Source organism: Arvicanthis niloticus, chromosome 23, assembly GCF_011762505.2.
Source record: "Arvicanthis niloticus isolate mArvNil1 chromosome 23, mArvNil1.pat.X, whole genome shotgun sequence".
NCBI classification, from domain to species: Eukaryota; Metazoa; Chordata; class Mammalia; order Rodentia; family Muridae; genus Arvicanthis; species Arvicanthis niloticus.
The window spans coordinates 8,227,074-8,247,824 of NC_133430.1; the positions used below are offsets into that span (position 1 = coordinate 8,227,074).

At 49.1% G+C, this 20,751-nt stretch overlaps 1 protein-coding gene across 7 annotated transcripts; it reads left to right on the top strand.

Annotated features, from left to right (window-relative positions):
* Positions 1 to 2,780: 2,780 nt before the first annotated feature.
* LOC143436768 (uncharacterized) lies at positions 2,781 to 20,134 on the top strand. Of its 7 annotated transcripts, none has more exons than XM_076921159.1 (7): positions 4,320 to 4,881; positions 7,556 to 7,654; positions 15,832 to 15,889; positions 16,945 to 17,076; positions 17,547 to 17,597; positions 18,836 to 19,356; positions 19,964 to 20,134. In XM_076921159.1, exons 4-7 carry the CDS (start codon positions 16,978 to 16,980, stop codon positions 19,965 to 19,967), a joined length of 675 nt encoding a protein of 224 aa, XP_076777274.1. In that variant the 5' UTR covers positions 4,320 to 4,881; positions 7,556 to 7,654; positions 15,832 to 15,889; positions 16,945 to 16,977; the 3' UTR covers positions 19,968 to 20,134. The 7 variants fall into 7 exon arrangements, with proteins under 7 accessions (XP_076777272.1, XP_076777275.1, XP_076777274.1 ...); XM_076921153.1 differs by having other exon boundaries at positions 4,321 to 4,881; positions 7,556 to 7,628; XM_076921154.1 differs by lacking the exon at positions 4,320 to 4,881 and adding an exon at positions 6,708 to 6,823 and having other exon boundaries at positions 7,556 to 7,628.
* The last annotated feature ends 617 nt before the right edge of the window (positions 20,135 to 20,751 follow it).

Genomic DNA, 20,751 nt, shown 5'->3' on the forward strand with positions numbered 1-20,751 from the left:
ATAAACACACAAGTCTGCTCACCTCAGACAGGGAGCCCATAACAGACCAAAGTACAGATACCACCAAAGTCCAGCTTGGTGAGCTGTGAGTTTTATTGGGGTTACTTAACAGGAGCAGAAATGACAAGACAGCTGCATCACCAAAGCCTACCCCAGCATGGGTGACAGACAGCTCACAAAAGCTGGAAACCTGCAGCATAGTGCACAGGCTGCAGGCAGCTCGACCTGTTGGAAAGTGTCCTGCCCAGGTGCCTCAGCTGGCCTTCCGGGTAGCCTGCCTATCTGGTCTCAGGCCTCTCTAGCTTTTAGTACTTACTCTGGTGGGGGCGGGGCCTAGTGGAGCTGGTCAGTTTCAGGGACCATCTGAAGCTATTTTAAGTTGATAACCTCTTGTATGAAGAGCGTCCTTGCAGGATGGGATGTTTCAATCTTAGAAGACTTTTATACAACAGGTACAAAGTCCTGGAACTTCTGTTGTTTCCATCTCCTTCCCCTTCATGAGTGTCAGGAAATAGACCAGCCGCCCAAGGGCCCTGTAGATCAGGAGAGAGCACAGCAGGTATACATTTTTATTTTTGAAAATTTTTCTGTGTGTGTGTGTGTGTATGTGTGTGTATGTATGCATGCATGCACGTGCACCAGACGTTTGCAAGTACCCAAGTTGGTCAGAAGAGGACACTGAACCTCCTGGAACTGGAGTTTCGGATGGTCCTGAGCCACCATGTGGGTGCCGAGAATGAACGCGGGCCGTCTGCAAGAGGACCCGGCCGTCTCTCCAACCCCTACTTTCTGTTTTTTTGTTTAGTTGTTTTGCTGCCTTTACCTGTTGAGCCGTCTCAACCAGCCCCAGGATGTGGCTTTTCAGCTGAAGTCTGATGGCTGGGTTTACAGGGGGTGTGCCATTAATCCCAGCATTCAGGAACCAGGGTCAGGCAGATCTCTGAGTTCAAGACCAGCCTGGTCTATATAATGAGTTCCTGGGTGGCCTACCACCCGAGTTACAGGCAGGACTACATGTGAGACCCTGTCTCAAATACAAAAGAAACCAACAAACAAAACAATCTAGGGCTGACCATACTGTATAGTCGCTGACCCTTCACCTTGGACAGAAGTTTGGCATAGCTGAGAAGTTACAACACTTCTCCTGAGTGAGAACTGGCTTGAACTGGAGACTGCCTGCTTGATCTTTTTTTTTTCTTTTCTTTTTTAATTGATCGACAGAAGGGTTTATCTTTTCTTTTTTTTTTTTTTCTTTCTTTCTTTTTTTTTTTTTTTCGAGACAGGGTTTCTCTGTGTAGCCCAGGCTGGCTTGGAACTCAGAAATCCGCCTGCCTCTGCCTCCCAAGTGCTGGGATTAAAGGTGTGTGCCACCACCGCCCGGCCCCAGGTTTATCTTTTTTTTTTAATTGGATATTTTATTTATTTACATCTCAGATGTTATCCCCTTTCCCCATTGCCTGCTTGATCTTAGAAGAAATATATATAAACGCCCTGTGTGGGCAGCATGGAAAATTCAAGAAAGCCTAACTGTCCTGGAACTAGACACCCCTGGTAATTCTAGTTGGTAGCAATTAAACATGCTGAGCACACAGGAGAAGCATCCAGACAAAACTGAGGGATGCACAGAGTATTTGTTTTTTGCTGTTCTACTTAAACCCTTTGGAGACTGAGGCCTGTCTAGGATGTACAGTGAGAACCTGACTCAAAGTAAAATGGAATCGAATAAAGCGACTGCCCCAAATCCAAAGAACTAGAAGGTTGTAACTCGGCAGAGTGCTAACCTAGTGTGCACAAAGCCCTGTAATGTGTCCCCAGCACTGTCAGAACACTGGCCATGAATGGAGTCTCGTAGTGGGGATTCTGGGCGCTTGTTAGAAAACAAGGGTCTTGTGATCTCGGCTTCTTCAAAACCACCTTGTTCATTGGGATTCGCTGGCCGCCCCTCCCAGGTGTAGCACACATAGGGGTGAGTTTACTTCAGAGCATTCACCTCAGCTGGTCATTATTTGTTTATAGGCCTCCATGGAAAACCTTTTGCCCACATGGGGCTTGTCCTTGTGATTATATACAACTTGCACTCCTGAGAACACTCAGGTGACCACTCTTAACACTCAGTATAAACTGCCAGATGCTCTGAGTAAAGTTGGCTATTGCATGAGACTTTAATCCTCATTTTTAGGCTCCACTTTCCCAGGTCCCACAGTCAACCAGAGCAGTAAACAGCGCCTTGTACAATGGCTGACTGGACATGCCTACGATCCCAGCACTCAGGAGTGGAGATAGGAGAGTCAGAAATGCATGGTCATCTTGGGCTACATGGTGAATGCAAGGCCAACCTGAGCTACATGGTGATTGCAAGGCCAACCTGAGCTACATGAGACTGGAAACCCTGTTTCAGAAAAACAAATTATTGGAGACTAAAGTGATAACTCAGAGGTTAAGAGCACTGGCTGTTCTTTCAGAGGACCCGGGTTCAATTCCCAGCACCCACTTAGTGCCTCACAAGTGTCTGTAACTTCACTTCTAGGGGATCTGATGTCTTCTTCTGGCCTCCACAAAAACCACTGGTGGTTTTTCCAGCACAGTAAGCCAGCATGGTGACTGGACCCTTGTGTGCTCCAATACCAACTTCAGGCAACAAGTGCCCTCTGGAGCAACAGTTTTGTGAAGGTTCCAGAGGCAACCAATCATTCTCTGATTGCATCTGGGGGTGTGCTCCACAGGAGAAAAGTCATCCCTGGTACTGTAAACCTGTTAATCCTGAGGCTTAGGAAGCCATAGGCCTCAGGAAGAGACTACGACTGTTCCACTAAACGAAGGTATAAGCAGAAACCTTATAAACCTCTGCTTTCAACCTTAGCCAGACCCTTTGTGCTGTGGGCAGCAATGCATGCTCACAACTGTCAAAGCGCTGACAACAGGTGACTGCTGAGGCACAAGCCCTAAGTAGGACGGCTGTCAGCAGCCAAGAAGGCCAGCTAATGTTCCAGCCGGCAATACTAGGTAAACATGGTGGGCTGCCAAGGAAGAGGGCACGAGTGGGCAGTGGGGATGTTGAGGGGTGTCAGAAGTAGGAGGGAAGAGTCGAAGTGGTTAAGATCAAAATATGTTGTATACACAGATGCAATTGTCAAATAATAAATAGAAGATGCAGAAGGGAGAGAAGGGACATGTAAGGCGGCCAGATGTGTCGCTCAACGGTACAGCTTGCGTTTGGCCTACGTAAGGTGCTAGTTGGACCTCTGCTGTCCAGTGTCTGCTTCTCCCACTCTGGGAAAGTCAGGCCCCTTGCTCACCTGCCTGGACTGGAGAGAGAGATTATCTGGTGGTGCGGGTGAGTAAGGGCAGGATCTTGGTCAGCCGTGAGTTCAAGGACAAGGGACACACATAACACAGGAACAGCTTCGGGGAGTTTATTGGTGGGGGGAGAGGGGTATTTATGCTCCTGGGGAGGTGCCAGGGTCACTGGGGCAAGGTTTGTGTGGCTGTGTATCGTTGGCCAGGGCAGGAGTGTTGGAAGATGGCTTTATCTGCATACTCAAGGGTAGAAGGGGGACCTTATTAGGTCAAACAAGAGTAATAAATTCTTACTAGGTTCGCCGGGCGGTGGTGGCGCACACCTTTAATCCCAGCACTTGGGAGGCAGAGGCAGGCCGATTTCTGAGTTCGAGGCCAGCCTGGTCTACAGAGTGAGTTCCAGGACAGCCAGGGCTATACAGAGAAACCCTGTCTCGGAAAACCAAAAAAAAAAAAAAAAAAAAAAAAAAAAAAAAAATATTTTAATAAAAAGGATAAAAGAAAAACAGAGTAAACAGTACCAGTAGGTTGTAGCCTCCAAGCTTGTCGGCATGTAGCTCAAGCGTGCTGGGCTACAGCTACCCTGCAGCTGGTCTTGGCTCCCACACTGGGCATGATTGGCTGGGCTGTAGGTGCCCCAGCTTCTTGCCTAGAGATCAGTTCCTCAAAGGTTCTTTTATGGCTCTTAGTAGTCCACACTTAACTTCCTTAGATGTTTGTTATTGAGACAGGGTCTCATGTAGCTCCATGAATGCCCGATTTCACTGTGTGGTTTTCCATTGTGTATTTCAGAGGTGCCCAAGGGTTGGTGAGACAAGAAACTCCCCCAGGCCCCCAACCCTTTGCCTGTTAACTGAATTATTCCCTCATCTGTCCTCATGTGTACGCAGGGAACTGGGAACCAAGGCACAGGCGACCAAGGGATGTCCTTTCTCATCCATAGCTTAAGTGCCCTGGGAGTTTAAGTTGGCTCAGGAATTGGGATTTAAAGTCCCCAGTGCAGCTGGGGGATGGCAGTACAGGACCCAGATAATAACATTCGAACAGCTTCTGCACAGACAGCAGAGGAGGGACCTTGTCTCCTTTAACCTGAGTGTTTCACAGAAGGAAGAGCTGTGGGCAGCTGGGAGGGGAGGCCCAGGTGTGTAGCCAGAAGGAGAATTTGGAAGCTGTCCTAGGGCACAGGACAGTCCCTGAAGTCTTGGTGGCCTCTCTGGTCTTAAGTGCACCCCAGAAGAGTGCCTTGTATCCAAGGAAGGGGAGGCTTTGAGGAGCCCTGTGGCTATGAGAGTCAGGCCTGTCAGCACAGGGGAGGTATGATTACACATGCCCTGTACAGCAGGCAGGCAGCAGAACTTGGGGTACCAGGAACTGAGGGAGGGGATCTGGGAGCTGCGATTTAGGGCCTATGGTCCTGAGTGGACACATGTAGCCTTCCCAGTCACGGCTCCAGGAACATGCACACTGGGTTGCCATGGAGATACCTGTGACATCACGCAGGCCTAAAGCACAGGATACCTGCCTCCTCCCTTCTTGACTCATGAGTGACTCCCTGGGGACCAAAATGAACATGCCATCCAGGAGGTAAGTCTAGAATGATGGTCCTTGCCCTCCAACCCAGGAGCTTGGAGCTAATGAACTCTGCTTTAAATAACCATCAGGTTCACAGAGCCCTAACTAGGTGGCCCCTGTCCAGCTACTGTTAGGGACTCCTTTTCCTCTATACCACCTAAATTTGGGCCGACTTTCTTGGGGACAGAGTCTGAACAGATGTGGCCCTCCACTGAAGCCACTGTCCCCACAGGGCACTTGTAAAGGGCAGGATAGGATGGGTGTGTGGAAGGAAGGTCCCTGATAATGGGAGGCTCCGCCCAGATTTCACATAGGGCTCCCTATCCTTTGAAAATGAAGATGTGACCCCTCAGGGTAGGTATCCCTGCCCTCCTGCTTTTTCCAAGCCTTTATTATTTCAGGGAATCTTGTTGTGAGGTAGGTAGATGGCGTGTGTGTGTGTGTGTGTATGTGTGTGTGTGTATGTGTGTGTGTCCGTCTGTCCGTCCCTTCCTTTGCCCTGGGCATGAAGAGCAGGGTTTGGGAAGGGCCAGGCGATGCATGGGGTTGAGCTGCTTTCAGAGAGCAGGGACTCTGCCCAGAGCTGAACACCCCTCTCCTCCCCCTTGAACCCCTAAGAGAATTCTGGGGCATCTTGGAATTAACCTGCCGGATTAGGATCTTACATGTAAAGCCATGGCAGGGTGGGGGAGGGGCACCTAAAATAAAATACTATTTTTACTTGAAGTTTCCTCTAGACAAAACTGACTTGGAATCAGAACCAAAACCCCTGGTGTGGTTCCACTGTGGACAGGCCTCCGTCTGAGAGGTTCTGCTAAAACCCAGGCTCCTCAGGAGAGGCCGACTTTCACACACAAACACAGTGACCTTCCCTGTGGGGAAGAGGCTTTCAGGGGTGTTTGTCTCTTTAGAGGTTGGTCAACTTGTCTGGAACTTGGACTGCAAGTTTGCCACCCCCTCTCCCCTTACCTTTACCCTGTGTTGCAGGCTAAACCCCGAGTCATACGGGTGCTAGGCGACCATGTCACCTCTGCTGAACCCCAAGCCTGGTTTTGACATTTTATCAGGGGACATCAGGGATGGGAAATTGCAAACTTGAAAAAAAAAAAATACTCCTTTTCAGCTTATTAATGTCAGAACAGAGCGGTCAGGGAGAGGTTCGGATGTGTCAGTGTTCTGAGCTGCAAGGGTCGATCAAAGAAAGGGGGTCCTTCCAGAGTGTGATCAGGCTTTGAGGCAGCAGGGGGGGTTCAGCACTGAACCTCCAACAGCTGTGCAGACGCTTATCGATTGGTTGTTACATAAAGGTTTATTTTTTTTGGGGGGGGGAAGTTCCTCATACCAAAGCCCCTAGTCTGATCTATAGGTCTCCTGACAGGGACCATCGCTGATGTGTTTATAAAAAGATAAAGAGATAAAGAATTGGGTGGAGAGGTATGGGGGAAGGGGATGTCTCAGTGAGCCCACACTGAGGCATCTCTTCCCTCTGAGGGACCAGCCACACACTGGTATAGTATAGAATAGAGTTTATTCAGGGTGTGGGGAGGAGAGCTGGAGGGTAGGAGAGAGAGAGAGAGAGAGAGAGAGAGAGAGAGAGAGAGAGAGAGAGAGAGAGGAGAAGAGAAGAGAAGAGGAGAGGGGAGAAGGGAGGGGAGAAGAGAGGGGAGAAGAGAAGTAGAGGCCAGCCATGACCACGTGGGGGGGGGGGAGGGGAGGGGACAGAGAGAAGCTAGAGGCAAGAGATAGAGAGAGGAGGGGGCAAGCAGCCCCTTTTATAGTGAGTCAGGCCTACCTAGCTGTTGCCAGGTAACTGTGGAGGTGGAGTTTAGACAGAATACTAACATTAGTCCCTGCCACTTTATCCTCACTGGGCACTGTTTGTTTGCAGTACCCAAGAAAGTAAGACATTCCAGGGATGGCAGAACCTTCCTGTGACCAAGGTCCTGCAAAGGCTGTAAGCTCCTTCAGAAAACAACTTTATAGATAACAGAAAACAATCGGTTTTCTACAGTGATTTCTTCAGGGTCAACAACATACTTCTAGAAAACGATTTCATTTTGACGTATCATTCTAGATACTATGAAAAGCAATTATTTCATTCTAATGTTTACCCTGATATAAAATGATTCTACTAGAATTCCACTACAAAAGTGGCTTCTCCAGTTTAGATACTTGCTGTCAGCACTGACAAAAAGGAGCTCGTTCCCAAAGCCTTCACAGTGGAAGGAGGGAACCAGTTCTTGGAAGTTGTCCTCTGACCCACACAGGGTCACTGTGGCACGGGTGTGCGTGTGCAGTCACACATATATGTGCAAAGTGTCTGCTCTGGCCAGGACTATGGCTCGGTGGTGCTCACTTGCTTAGCAGTTCAAAAGTCTGGGTGTAAGCGACATTTCAAAAAGAAAATTAATGATTTATGCACCAAATATAAAGCCTGGCATCCTCTCGGAAGGTTCGGAAAGGATACTTTATTATCTGTGTGCCCCTGCTGTAACTTGCTGTCTCCTAATTGCCTTGACAAAGTGTGTATTTCCCAAGCATTGATCCCAACTGGGGACTTGGAGATGATGCAGCTGTCCCCAGAAGGTAGGGGGTGTGTGTGAGCGAGAGCATATGAGTGCACGTGTGCTTTCGCACCTCTCTGTGGGTGGATAGATGCAAATAAAATGTGTTTGTTCTTTCACAGCTGAACATCCTGAGACAGTGTGACTACATCAGTCTCTAGGAGAATCCATCTCTGATTTGCAGTTGACACCCAGGTTAATCCCCTTGGCACTGGGGGAAGGTGATTAGGGGGCACGTACACTGGGCAGTTTTTGTTCTTGGTTTGTATGGATAGTGACCGCTAAGGCAGCTCACAGCATCCCCCGTGTTCTCCACTTAAGTCTTTCCTGCAGTTGCCAAGTTCCTCTGTGAGGAAGCCATTTTATATCGCTCTAGGAGAAAGGCTAAGCCCACCTTTCTCCTAGGAGATTGTTCCCAGAGATTCACTCTCACTTTCTGGGACTTCAGCTAGGATCCATCTTGTCTTTCTGGACCCCAGGGGTTGTGACGGGGTGGGGGTGGGGCGATGGGGGTGGGGCTGTAGGGTGTAGGTGAAAGGTGACAGCATTAGGTTAAGCAAGGCTCAGCTGCCCTCTGCCCTCCTCAGGAAGGGGCTTCTAGGAATACTCCCAGCCTGTTCCTGTGGCTACCTTGTTGACAGACATTTCATTTTTATCATTTGCATTGAGTTTGTTTGCTAATTAGTAACTCTACTGAGGTTTGGGGCTTTTTTTGTTTTGTTTTGTTTTTTACTTTGTGTCTGTCTGTCTGTCTGTCATGTGAGTACAGTACCTGCTGAGGCTAGAAGAGTATCAGATTCCTGGGGACTGGACAGATGGACAGATGTTTGCGAGTTGCCATGTGGGTGCTGGGAATCAAACCTGGGTCCTGTGGAAGAACAGCCTCTCTCTTCTCTTCTCTTCTCTTCTCTCTCTCTCTCTCTCTCTCTCTCTCTCTCTCTCTCTTTTTTTTAAGGTTTATTTATTATGTATACAGCATTCTGCCTGCATGTATGTCTGCGGGCCAGAAGAGGGCACCAGATCTCACTATAGATGGTTATGAGCCACCATGTGGTTGCTGGGAATTGAACTCAGGACCCCTGGAAGACAGACCAGCCAGTGCTCTTAACCTCTGAGCCATCTCTCCAGCCCAGAACAGCCTCTCTTAACCCCTGGGCTATCCCTCCAACGACTCTCCCTCCCTCCCTCCCTCCCTCCCTCCTTCAGGAAGGTGTTCAGTGCTTAAACAAATATCCAGTGACTGAGGTAACCCACCCATCCTGCAGCTGTAGGGCTAAACCCAAGATTCTTTCTTTCTTTCTTTTTTTTTAAAGCATTGTTTTTCCCTGCTAGGTGATGATAGCACACACCTTTAATCCCAGCACAGGCACTACAGATCTCTCAGTTTGAGGCCAGCCTAGCCTGTAGAGTGTAGTTATATAAAACAATCCATGCTAAGGCATGCTAACTGCTGGCAGCTCTCCCCACCTCCATGGGGAGTCTCTTGGTTTGTTCCCAAGGCCTGCTGCCTGCCCAGGTCTTCCCATGACATCTGCCCCCTGCGGCTAGCCTGCACTCTCTCTGGTCCCCTCGCCCCTAAAATGAAATTACAGAGGCTTGTAATTTACCAGCCAGATTTATAACAGTAAATCTTCAGTTCCCAAAATGGCCACACAAAGAACTCAAAACTCAGTTGATATAGATACAAGCTGCACACCTAGATAGGACAGATGTGCCATACATTATTCAATCATCTATCTAAGAAATACCAGCTACTTATGACTCCTAGGACCATGTGGTTCTGGCTCACCCTTCTCTCCCTCAGGTACCATCTTGTCTATCCCATGTCTGTCTGTCTGTCTCTCTCTCTCTCTCTCTCTTCCTCCCCACCCCCCCCTAAAACTTTCGGCTCCGCCTTTTCTTTTTCCACTGCCCAGTCACAGGCTCTAGCCTTACTTAGCTTTCACCTGACCTCCCCTGAGTACAAGTACCTCTTTGAGGAGGCAGAAAAAACGGACAACAATCCACAACACTGGTCTACAGAGTGAATTCAGGACAGCCAGGTCTACACAGAGAAGCCCTGTCTTAAAAAGACAAATACAGGAGGCAGAGGCAGGAGGATTTCTGAGTTCAAGGCCAGCCTGGTCTATAGAGTGAGTTCCAGGACAGCCAGGGCTACACAGAGAAATCCTGTCTCGAAAAACCAAAAACCAACCCCCCCCAAAAAAAACAAAAACAAAACAAAAAACCATTTTTTTTTAAAATTTGAGATAATATAATACATAATTTTACCTTCCCATTCCTCCTTTCAAACTCTCCCTTTACCCCTTCTTGCTCTTAAATTCATGGCTCTGTTTCATTAATGATTGTTACACACATATACATAAATATTCCTAAATATGACCGGCTCAGTCTGTACAATGTTACTTGTATGTATTAGCCCCTGTCTGAAAGCGTTCTATGTTTCTCTCCCTCCTTCTCTCACCCTTTTCCTCTCTCACCCTTTCCCTTCTTCCTCCTCTCTCCTCTTCTTTGTTTGATTTTTTTTTTTTAAAGACAGGGTCTCATGTCGTCTGGGCTAGCCTTTACTCACTATGAAGCCAGGGATTCTCTTGAACAACCCTCCTCCTGTCTCTACCTCTCGGGTGCTGGGATTCCGGGCACCCGCCACCTCCCTGGTGTGAGGGAGCACTCTAGCTGTAGCATGCTGCGTGCGAAGGGAGATGCACATTTGAGAGACAACACACGTGACTTGGGACATACTGGGTTTGAGTTCTCTGTGGCGCCCATGGCAGTCACAACCGGCAAACACGATATTGCACACTGACTGTTCATCAGAGCTGTGACTGGCTTTGAGGACAGGGCTGTGGACAACGCTGTCAAAAATCCAGGAAATCAAGAGACTGACTGACCATAAGCATGAAGGAGGATGCTGCGTGTGTCAGACTGATGGATGTGAACGCCTGTGTGAGTGAGTGGCAGGGGTCGAAACCTGAGGCCCTGAGAGAATGTAGCTCGGCTGCTGGGGCACCTCCTGCCATGCATGGGGGCCTGAGTTTGATCTCTAGCACCTCACAAGCTGGGTCTGGTGGCATATGCCATAATCCAGAACCTGGAAGACGGAGGCATCTTTGGCTACATAGTTTGAGAGTTTGAGGCCAGCCTGGGCTATGGGAGATCATGTTTAAAAAAATAAATACAAAAACAGCTGCTGGGAGTTTGTAGCTCAGTGGTGGATACAGTGCTTGGGCAGCATGCGTGGGGTCCCCTGTTCAGTCACAAACAAAACAGTTTTGAAGATTCCCCTGAGGGACAGGGCAGCCCTGAGAAAGGCGGGGTCTAATTCTGCAGGGAGGCAGATAAGAGGCTGGCAGGACTGGGCCGGAGTGTGGAGGAGCAGCTGACTGCTGGCTGGCTGGCTGGAAGTGTCAACATTTCCTGATAGCTAGGTTTGGAGGTGAGAGGGGTCAGGTGACATGCTACTTTAGGCAGAGTAAACAGAGCTCAGAGCTGTCCGCACAAGTAACATTTCACAGCAGGATGATCTCAGTTGGATCCCCGCTGGAGACAGCAGCGAAAAGGTTGGCAGTGGGCCTCGCTATGCAATTGGAGACAAAATCAGGGTAATATGGCCATCTTGGGCCACGTGACCTGTCAGAGGTAGGTAGAGACAGATGTTTAGTGAACAGCATGTACTGTGCCCAGCGTTGGAGATTAATAAATGGAATTTTCCTGGAGGCAAAGACTTAGTAACTTCAGGTGGATGTATTGCCTTCTAGAATTTTCTTTAGGTAGTTTTCAAACATACGGCGAGAGTGAATATTTTATGATCCTCCCAGCTTTAAGGATTGTAAAGGCGTGGTTCAACCTGTCCCACCAGCCCACCTACACCTCAGAGTGTCCCTAGATAAGGCCTCTGAGACACAGATAGCCTCATCAGTCCTGGAGCTACGGGGCTACCCTGGAGCTGGACTGAGGCCTGAAGCAGCTGCATGCAGGGACAAAGGGACCTAGGGGTAAAAGGGGTAGAGAGGCTTAGGAGATGGCTAACTGTAACATTGCAGGGGTGCTGTTACCCTGTGCAGGCCTGAGGCCAACCCTCAGTACTACAGTAGGAAGAGCCAACCGACAAAAGGTTGCCCTCTGATGCCAACATGAACGCCACCGCCACGGCTCATGTGCACCACGGTGAGCGTGCCCCGGCACATACAATTTTGTTTTCCTTTTCTGTGCATTGGTGTGAGGGTGTCAGATCCCCTGGAACTGAAGTTACAGTTGTGAGCTGCCATGCGGGTGCTGGGAATTGAACCTGAGTCCTCTGGAAGAGCGGCCAGAGCTCTTAACAGCTGAGCCATCGCTCCAGCCCCCATCATATAACTTTTAAAAGAAAAAATTGCAGGCGTGTGTGTATGACATGGTAGCTTTGCCAAAAATAGACTTGACTTCAAATCATTCGCCAGTTTAAAAGCTAAGGGTGGAAGGCAGGGTTGAGAGGGAGGTGGACACAGGCTGTGTTCTTGGTCTGTTTCTGTCCTCTGAGGTTAGAGGTGTGGCAAGCAGCTTGTGCCTCGGAGCTGGGAGGTCCTCAGGACTGTGCCTTCACAAGGAGGGGATTGGTGCACTGGTCTCATATTAAGAAAAAAGTTGGGCTGGAGAGATGGCTCAGCGGTTAAGAGCAGTCTGCTCTTTCAGAAGACCTGGGTTCAGTTCCCAGCCCCCTTACGACAACTCACATGTGTAACTCCAGTTCCAAGGGGTCTGTTGCCCTCACACAGAGACACATGCAGGCAAAACACCAACAAACATGAAAATCTTAAGAAAAAAAATCTTTCAGCTGTCCTGGTGTCTGTGGTTTGTCTGTCCTTAGTGAAGGGCTTTGCTTTGTATTTCTTGAATAGAAAACATGGTATGTGAAAGTAATGAAGATGCTCTTGTCTTAGACTTTTTTTTAAAAAAGATTTTTATTTATTTTATGTATATGAGCACACCGTTGCTGACACACCAGAAGATGGCATCAGATCTAATTATAGATGGTTGTGAGTCACCACCTATATGTTTCAATTCCCAGATGGTTGCTGGGAATTGAACTCATGACCTCTGAAAGAGTAGCCAGTGCTCTTAACTGCTGAGCCATCTCTCCAGCCTAGACTTTTAGCCAGAGTTTACAAAGGTAGATGTTGTTTTTCTGACCCCAGCTGACCCTGAACAGCACTCAAACCTGGAGTCATGTTATTATGCACCCCTCTATGTTACATCTAACATTAATGAGATATTTGGTTTTTAAATTTAAATGTAACCCTGGCAGGTCTGGAATTTATGATGTAGACTTGGTTAGCCTTGAACTCAGAGATCCACCTGCCTCTGCCTCCTGAGTGCTAGGATTGAGGTGCGCCACCATGCTCTGCAAATAGGCGGGTTTTTTTTTTTGTTTTTTGTTTGTTTTTTTTTGTTTTGTTTTTGTTTTGTTTTTTTGAGGTTGGTTTCCACCTGCTGTCTGATTTTAAAAGATTACCATACATGTTATTCTGGGCCAGGGCATGGAAGAGTACATAATTTAAGATTAAAGCTATTTATTTGCTTAGTGTAAAAGCTGATTACAAGGGACATTCAAGGTACAGCAGGGTCAGTTACATCGATTTCAAAGGCAGGTTAAACTAAACAGGCTGAGTACATAGTAGGGAAATAGACTGAGTGTGTGATTCTATTATTATTATTATTATTATTATTATTATTATTATTATTATTATTATTTTGAGACAGGGATTCTCTGTATAGCCTTGGCTGTCCTGGAACTCATTCGGTAGACCAGGCTGGCCTTGAACTCAGAAATCCACCTGCCTCTGCCTCCCAAGTGCTGGGATTAAAGGTGTGTGCCACCACTGCCCAGCATTTAAAATTTTTTTAAAGTCAGTTTTTCTGTATAGTCCTGACTATCTTGGTACTCACTCTGCACTGGGTTAGCCTCAGTCACAGTGCTCTGATGCCTGCCTCTGGCTCCTGAGTGCTGGGATTAAAGGCATGTGCCACCACCTACCTAAGATTGTATTTATTCTTATTTTATGTGTATGAGTGTTTGTTTAAATATCTATGGACCATGTGTGTGCATGCTGTGCCCTCTGAGGCTGGAAGAAGGCGTCAGATTCCCCCTGGCATTGGAACTACAGACCACTGTGTGTCATGACATACGCTCTAGGAAGCAAACCCTGTTCCTCTGGATGGAAAAGCAGCCAAGAGCCCTAACCACTGAGCAGCTGCTTCAGCTCCTCCCTCAAGAGCATCATTTTAAATGATCTCAAGATATATCATTAACTTGGTTGCAAGGTCCAGCAAAAGTTCAGTTTCTGAAGGCAAGATGTAGTTTTAGAAAAGGCTATCACAGCTAGACGTGTTGCATACACCCTTTATCCCAGCACTTGGGAGGCAGAGGCAGGTGGATCTCTTTGAGTTCCAGGCCAGCCTGGTCATCTTTGGCCCTCACTCTGTGCTGCTAAATAAGTCCACTTTTCTCAGCCTCAGTTTCCCCAGCCAGAAGCTAGGCGTCCTTCTCTCAATGAATTGTGTCCTGCAGGTGGAGAGCCCATGCTACAGATGTGTTACCCACCTGTCCCCCTAACCTCAGGACAGAGGCACCTGAAAGTTTGTCTGTGCACCGGGTGCATGTAGTACCTGAAGAGTCCAGAAGAGGGCACTGAACTCTTTGAAACTGAAGTTGCAGCTAAGAGCCACCATGTGAATACCTGGAATTGTAAATGGGACCTCTGGTAGTCCAGCCAGTGTGCTTAACTGCTGAGCCACTTCTCATTTGTAGACTTTGTAGCCAAGGGAATTTTGTGCACGTGCATTTTTCTTTTACATTTATTTATGGTGTATGCATGTGTGGCGTACAAAGGACCTGGCATATATCTGGTGCACAGAAATACATGTAGATACAATATCTTATACATGAAACTGAAGAGCCCAGCAGTGATGGTGCACACCTTTAATCCCAGCACGCAGGAGGCAGATCTCTGAGTTTGAGGCCAGTCCAGTCTACAGAGAGAGTTCCAGGACAACCAGGGCCACACAGAGACATCCTGCCTTGAAAATCAAATAATAATTATAGTAAACACTTTTGTGAGTGTCACATAATGTGGGGCCAGGAAGGGGCTGAGAAGTCTTCTGGATTGTGCTAGGATCACTCTCCATACTGTTACCCAAACCAGTCTCTTAGCACCACTGGGAAGCTCAGGGCATATGGTTATGTGGATCCTTGCTCTCTGTAGATGGCCCTCACCCCTCAAATGTGACTGTGATGCTCACTTCCAAAGAGGAGAGCATAGGGGTGGACTTCATAATGGAGGCCCTGCAAGACACAGCCAGGGACCCAGTCACTGTAGGCTGTAGTACCTAAGTCATGTTGATGATGTGACACACAGACACTTGGCTTCTGGAGTCCTCCTCTTCAACCCACGACTCCAGCTTGCTCACAAAGAAAGTCCCAGGCCATTCCAGATGAGAGCTTTGGGGGGACACAGCCCAGAGTGTACCCCCAAACCAGTAAGGTTTTCTAAGAAGCTGCAATAGCATCAAATCTGAAGACAACAGGACTTAAATGTTTTTAAGTGTCACTTGGGGTTGTGGGGCAGGAAAAGGCCATTAGATGCAAAGGAATCTGGTTAATGCACACATAGTTATTTCCTTCCTTTAAAATAAATTAGGTGTATGGGTGTTTTGCCTGCATGTATATATGTACCCCATGTACATGCATGTGGAGGCCAGAGGGCATCAGAGCCCATAGGACTAGAGTCACGAACGGTTATGAGTCACTATGTGGGTGCTGGGAATTGAACCCAGGTCCTCTGGAAGAGCAGTGCTCTTAACCACTGAGCCATCTCTCCAGACCCCGTCTTGTCTCTTTTTTAACGTATTATTTTAAAGTGTGTGTGTGTACATGAGTGCAGATGCCGAAGACCAAGGTGTCTGATCCCCTGGAGCTGGAGTAGGGTGGTTGTGAGCCCCTGAATGTGCATGTGAATGTGCATGGTGGGAAGTGAACTCAGGTTCTCTGCAAGGGCTTCACCTGCGAGCCCTCTCCAGCCTCCTCTTCCATTTTCGTTTTTTCTGAGACAGGGTCTCTCAAAGCCCAGGTTGGCCCAACTCACTTTGTAAATGAGAAAGATATTGAACTCCCGACCCTCCCCCTCCCAGTGCTGGGATTCGAGGCAGAGGCATGCACCGCCAGGCTGGGCTTTTCTCTGTTAGGCCTTTCTAACCTTTAAGATGCCCACAAGTCCTGTGTTCATGCGGGTGTGGTAGGGCCAGGTTTTGCTTACTTTCCTAGGTTTCAGAATGGGGCTCCCAGGATCCCAGTTTGGGAAGGCAGGATTTATTGCTGAAAAGCAGCCAGTGTGCCATGTATAACCGAGGAACTTTCCAACAGGGCATAGCAGCTGCACCAAGGATTCCGGAGAAGTTGAATGACATGAAACTTCACGGAGGTTTGTAGTGTTTGTTTTTGTGGTACTTATGTTTTATGTGTGTGAGCGGGTCTCCTGATCTAATGTCTGTGCAACAGAAGAGGGGGTCAGACCCTCAGGAGCTGGAGTTACATCCAGGTGGTTGAGAGACACCAGGCAGGTGCTGGGAGCCGAACCTGGGTCCTCTGAAAGAGCAGCAGGTGCTCTTAACCACTGAGCCAGCTCCCCACACCCATCTTTAGCACTTTTATATTTACTTTTAAACTTAAAAATAAAGATATTTATTTAAGTATATGTACAGAACACTGTTGCTGTCTTCAGACACACCAGAAGAGGGCGTCAGAGCACATTCTAGATGGTTGTGAGCCACCATGTGGTTGCTGGGAATTGAACTCAGGACCTCTGGAAGAGCAGTGCTCTTAACCACTGAGCCATCTCTCCAGCTCTTATTTTTAATCTTTTAAAAGAGAAGATCTCAGATATCCAGGATGGCTTTCTCTGTAGAGCACAGTCTCTTGTGCTCTCCTGTGGTCCCCAACCTGAAGTTTCCCACAGTGCAGAGCTAGGCAAGTGCTCTATCCTGAGCTGTTATATACCCACAATCCTAGGGGCTTTTTATTGTTTTGTTTTTTGAGGAAGAGTCTCATGTAGCCCAGGCTGGTCCCTTAACAAGAATGACTTTGAACTTCTGATGCTCCTGCCTCCAAATCTGAGTGCTGGGTTTTCAAACCCTGCCACCACTTTTGTTTTGTAGGTGCTGGGGCTGAGTCCAGGGTCCAGCATGTGCTAAGAAAGTGCTGGATGGACTGAGCTATATCCACAACCCTTGCTTCCGTTTTTGACATCGGGTCTTGCTATATCCTGACACCTTCTATGTAGCCCAGGCTAGCCTTGAGCTCATGTTCCACCTACCTTAGCTGCCTCATATTCCCAGAGAATCTGGAAGAAGGCCAGCCTGAACTACAGGGTGGGATCAGATGTTTAAAAAAAAAAAATTCTTCTCCCTGTGGCCTACCCTTCCTTCTGTGTGCTCTAGAACCTGATAGGGGTTTTGTCCTTTAACTTGATCTCCTTAGTTAAGTGACAGTCTACGTGCCTGGCCTCGAGGGATGGCCAGCCAGAGGCCCAGCCGACCTACCTGCATCAGGGCAGCATTCAGTGCAGCTGGCTTTCGGAAGTGGCAGAGACACGCGCGCCATCGCCTTCAGGTGCCCGGCAAGCGTGGGGGTGTGTGGAAGATGCCCATCTCTGTAACTTTTGGATCCCTCCCTCCCTTTACCAAAGCTAAAAGTATTCAGATACCAGCATTCTTTTATTAAGAAAATGAAGACTACCTTCCTCAGTGGCCTGGGGCTAGTGGGAAAGTGCTGGACCACCAGAGGCCAGGCCAGCTCCTTTGTGAGCTTTTAAAGCCTCGCTTCTGCATGCATGGGTGACCAGCTGAGAAGGAAAGTTCAGTGCCCTCCACCTCCTTCTGGATTTGGGCCCAGAAGCAGTGCCGAGGTGCAGTGTGCCCACTGTGCCTAGGACGGGCTCCCTCCCTGCTAGGCTTTTGGAAGACTTCGCTCCCTCTCACCAGGCTGTGTGTTAGCATGCCCTGTGGTGTGGCCAGCAAGCAACCCAAGTGCTCTCTGTTAAGCTGCCATGGCAGAATCGGCATCCAGCTTTTTCCCCACAGGTCAACTCCAGAAGGAACCTCATGGACTTTGCTGAAGGCATCTGGAGAGAGGTATGCCACAGACATAGCTGCAACCCCCTAGGGTCCAGAGGCCTGAGGGAGCCCTCAAAGCCAAGGCTAGCCCAGTGAGTGGGCTGAGGGTCAGAATCCAAGCAGGAGAGATGTTTCTGTGTATGTAATCCTGTACACAGTCTGGTACTGGTAACTAAAGGAGGGTTGATGCCTCACTACATAGCTCAGGCTGGCCTCAAACTCCTGGTCTCTGCCTTTTGAGTGCTGGGATGACAGATAATGCCACCACAAGACAGGAACAGATTGGATCAAATTGACAAAATCTGACCACAGAAAGCAAGAAAAGACAGGAAGTTCTGATCCCTACAGCAGAGGTCAGGGGACTCCCCAAAGGCCCCGCCAAGCACCCTTAAGAGGAGTTTGTGTAGCAGGCGGTAGTGGTACACATTTGTAATCCCAGCACTGTGGAGTCTGAGGCAGGAGGATACAAAGTTGAAGGGCAGTCAGGGCTACATGAGACCCCGCCTTTTAATGTTTTGTCATGATCTACTTCTATATGTCTCTGTGAGACATGTGCAGATACAAGGAGGCCAGAAGAGGGCGACAATGGCCTGGAGCCGGCCTTCCAGATAGTTGTGAGCTATCATGTGACTGTTAGGCTAGCAGTTCAGTTTCCAGATTCAGTTCCTATCTCTCCAGCCCTGAGGCCTTGTCTTAAAAAGCAAAACAGGCCAGGTGTGGTGGTGCAGACTTTTGATCCCAGCGCTTGGGAGGCAGAGGCAGGTGGATTTCTAGGAGTTTGAGGCCAGCCAAGGTTATGTAGTGAGACCATCTCAAAACAAACCCCAAAACTAAACAAAAGCCATCAATACCACCAGCTGGGGAGGTGGCTCAGTGGGCAGAATGCTTGCCTAGCATTTTTGAGTGTCTGGGTTTGACCCTCAGAATTGTCTCTTGATGGGAAGTGAAGGCAGAGGGGAGGGTCGGGAGTTTCAGGGTCATCCTGGGTACACAGATGTGTGCAGATACAAGGTGTATCCAGGCTAGTCTTGGGTATGAGACCCTGTCCTTTAAAGAGAGTTTTGATGCAAGGCAAAGCACACAAATTTGCCATTTGCCGTCATAGTGATGGAGACACGTTGTTTTGTGCACTTCTGTGTTATATACTACGCTGCTGCTAGGATTTACCCACCAGCTCAGAAACTTCTCTATTTTGTGGTGATGGGAATTTTCAGGCCCTCCCATATAGCCAAAATCTCAAAAACTTTTGTCGCCAGTTTTTAGATCCTTATGACGGTGACTCGGAAGACACCCCAGGCCATTCCAACTACCGCAGCTACCGCCAGCGTGCCTACCGCCTCCTGGGTGACAGGAACCGCAACTCACCTTCCTACACACTGAGGTTCAGGACTACAGAGGAGGCCAGCGTGGAAGACTCGCTCCCAAAGGCTCCAGACCTCACCATGAAAGCTTCTGGCTGGGCCCCTATAACCCTGGAAGCTGACGACGTTGACATGCAGCCTGAGGGTGAACTAAAGACACTGAGCCCCCCAGAGACCAATGGACGTCCTGGCAGGCTGTCCCCGGCACCAGAGGACTGGAGGATGACAAGGGCTGCTAGCCCCCTCATTCCTGTGGAGACCCCAGAGATAGGCAGACACCTGCTGAGCAGAGCCAGAGCCAACCGGACACCACCCAGACTTGGGAGTGACAGAGATAAGGGGCCCAGGCTGTCGCTTTCCAAGAGAAAACTGGAGCTCCTACTTGGAGAGCCTGAGAGAGTTAAGAGAAAGAAGAAGTACGTGGGCAGCCCAAGGGCCCCAGTCAGCTCAGGGCAGGGGTATGGGGCTGGCACCAAGCCAGGGACTCAAGCCAAACTCAGTAATGAGTGGTAAATCAGTCCCTAGCATCTAGCATAAAAATGGGTGTGCAGGGGTTCTGAGATAGCTCGGAGGGTCAGGGCGCTTGCTGCGAAGCCTGGTGATCGGAGTTCAATCCCCAGGACTCACATGGTGGAAGGAGACACCGCCCACAGGAACACAGAATGGTGTATGTGTGTGTATGAGTATGCGTGTGCACACACAATGTAAAAACATTTAAATATAGGTTGCAATTCAGGGATGGGTCCAAGTGACCTTCACTGGGCCTCCTACCCCCTCAGGATCTTGTCCTATCCCTGGCAGTCTGCCTGCCCGTCTCCTGAGTGCTGGGTCAAAGGCTGAGGTAGGGGCAGATGCCTCTCTGATGCTCCTGATGGGCAAGCCCTCCGTGTCACCTGAGAGCAGGCTTCCTAGTGGTCAGCTTGGGCTCAAGCCTGCTGAGTGCTGGGCTCTCCACGGGAGCTCTTTTTCCCCAGTTCCGATTTTGTCAGCTTGTCTACTGAACTTTAATTTTCTTTCTGGTAGGTAAGGAAGCTGAGTGCAAGTCTGCTGCTGCTGCTGCTGCTGCTGCTGCTGCTGCTGCTGCTGCTGCTGAGGTCTGGGTCTCCTCTCCAAGACATGTTCTCCCATGGTGGCAGGACATGGTTTCCAAGTGCAAATAAAAATGGCACCAGGAGGAGGTGCCCGTTCTTGGCAGGGCATGTCCACCTCTGGGTGCTGTTGGGGCCATTCTGGGACTGGTTAGGGGTACTCATCAGTGCCCCAGGTGGCTCTGCCAGGGAAGACAATAGGGCTGGTGGCCACTGTCCAGTAAGACCCCTCTGATTGTAGGAGGGGGTAGGGATGGGGATGGCACTCTTGGAGCAGAAGTCTAGTTATGGGGCTGGGGCAAGCCTGTGTTCCCAGTGATCCTCACAGACTCAGGCAATATCTTCTGAGGTGTTTGGATGCAGCAAGGAAAAAACCCAGGGGTGCTGTGTCACCTGCACCCACCCCCTATGTGTTCTTGGTGGAGAATGTTGGCTTGGGGCTCTTCTGTTTACTGCCCGAGGGCTGGGTCACTTCTGCAGAGGAACCTGCTGTGTCTTCTCCTGAGAAGGGAGTTAGCACGGTGCCTCTGCTCAGGAGTCCTTACAGCTATGACAACACCCTGTCATACCACACAGTCACAGGGTTTAGACTCGGATGCTAGGACCAGCCTAATTGTCACCTTTCCTGTAGGGCAAGGCCACTCTCTCACCACAGGATGGTGTGGAAATGATTGGTGGCAGGGCTTGTGTCTGAGAGACAGAAAAGGTCCCCAGGGGGATGGG

Bases quoted from the DNA above. Each gene is read 5' to 3' on its own strand.
- LOC143436768 (XM_076921157.1), top strand. From the start codon at position 16,978: ATGGCCAGCCAGAGGCCCAGCCGACCTACCTGCATCAGGGCAGCATTC. The intron at 17,077-17,546 runs GTGCCCGGCAAG...TTTTCCCCACAG, and splicing joins ACGCGCGCCATCGCCTTCAG to GTCAACTCCAGAAGGAACCT. The intron at 17,598-18,835 runs GTATGCCACAGA...TTTTGTCGCCAG, and splicing joins CTGAAGGCATCTGGAGAGAG to TTTTTAGATCCTTATGACGG.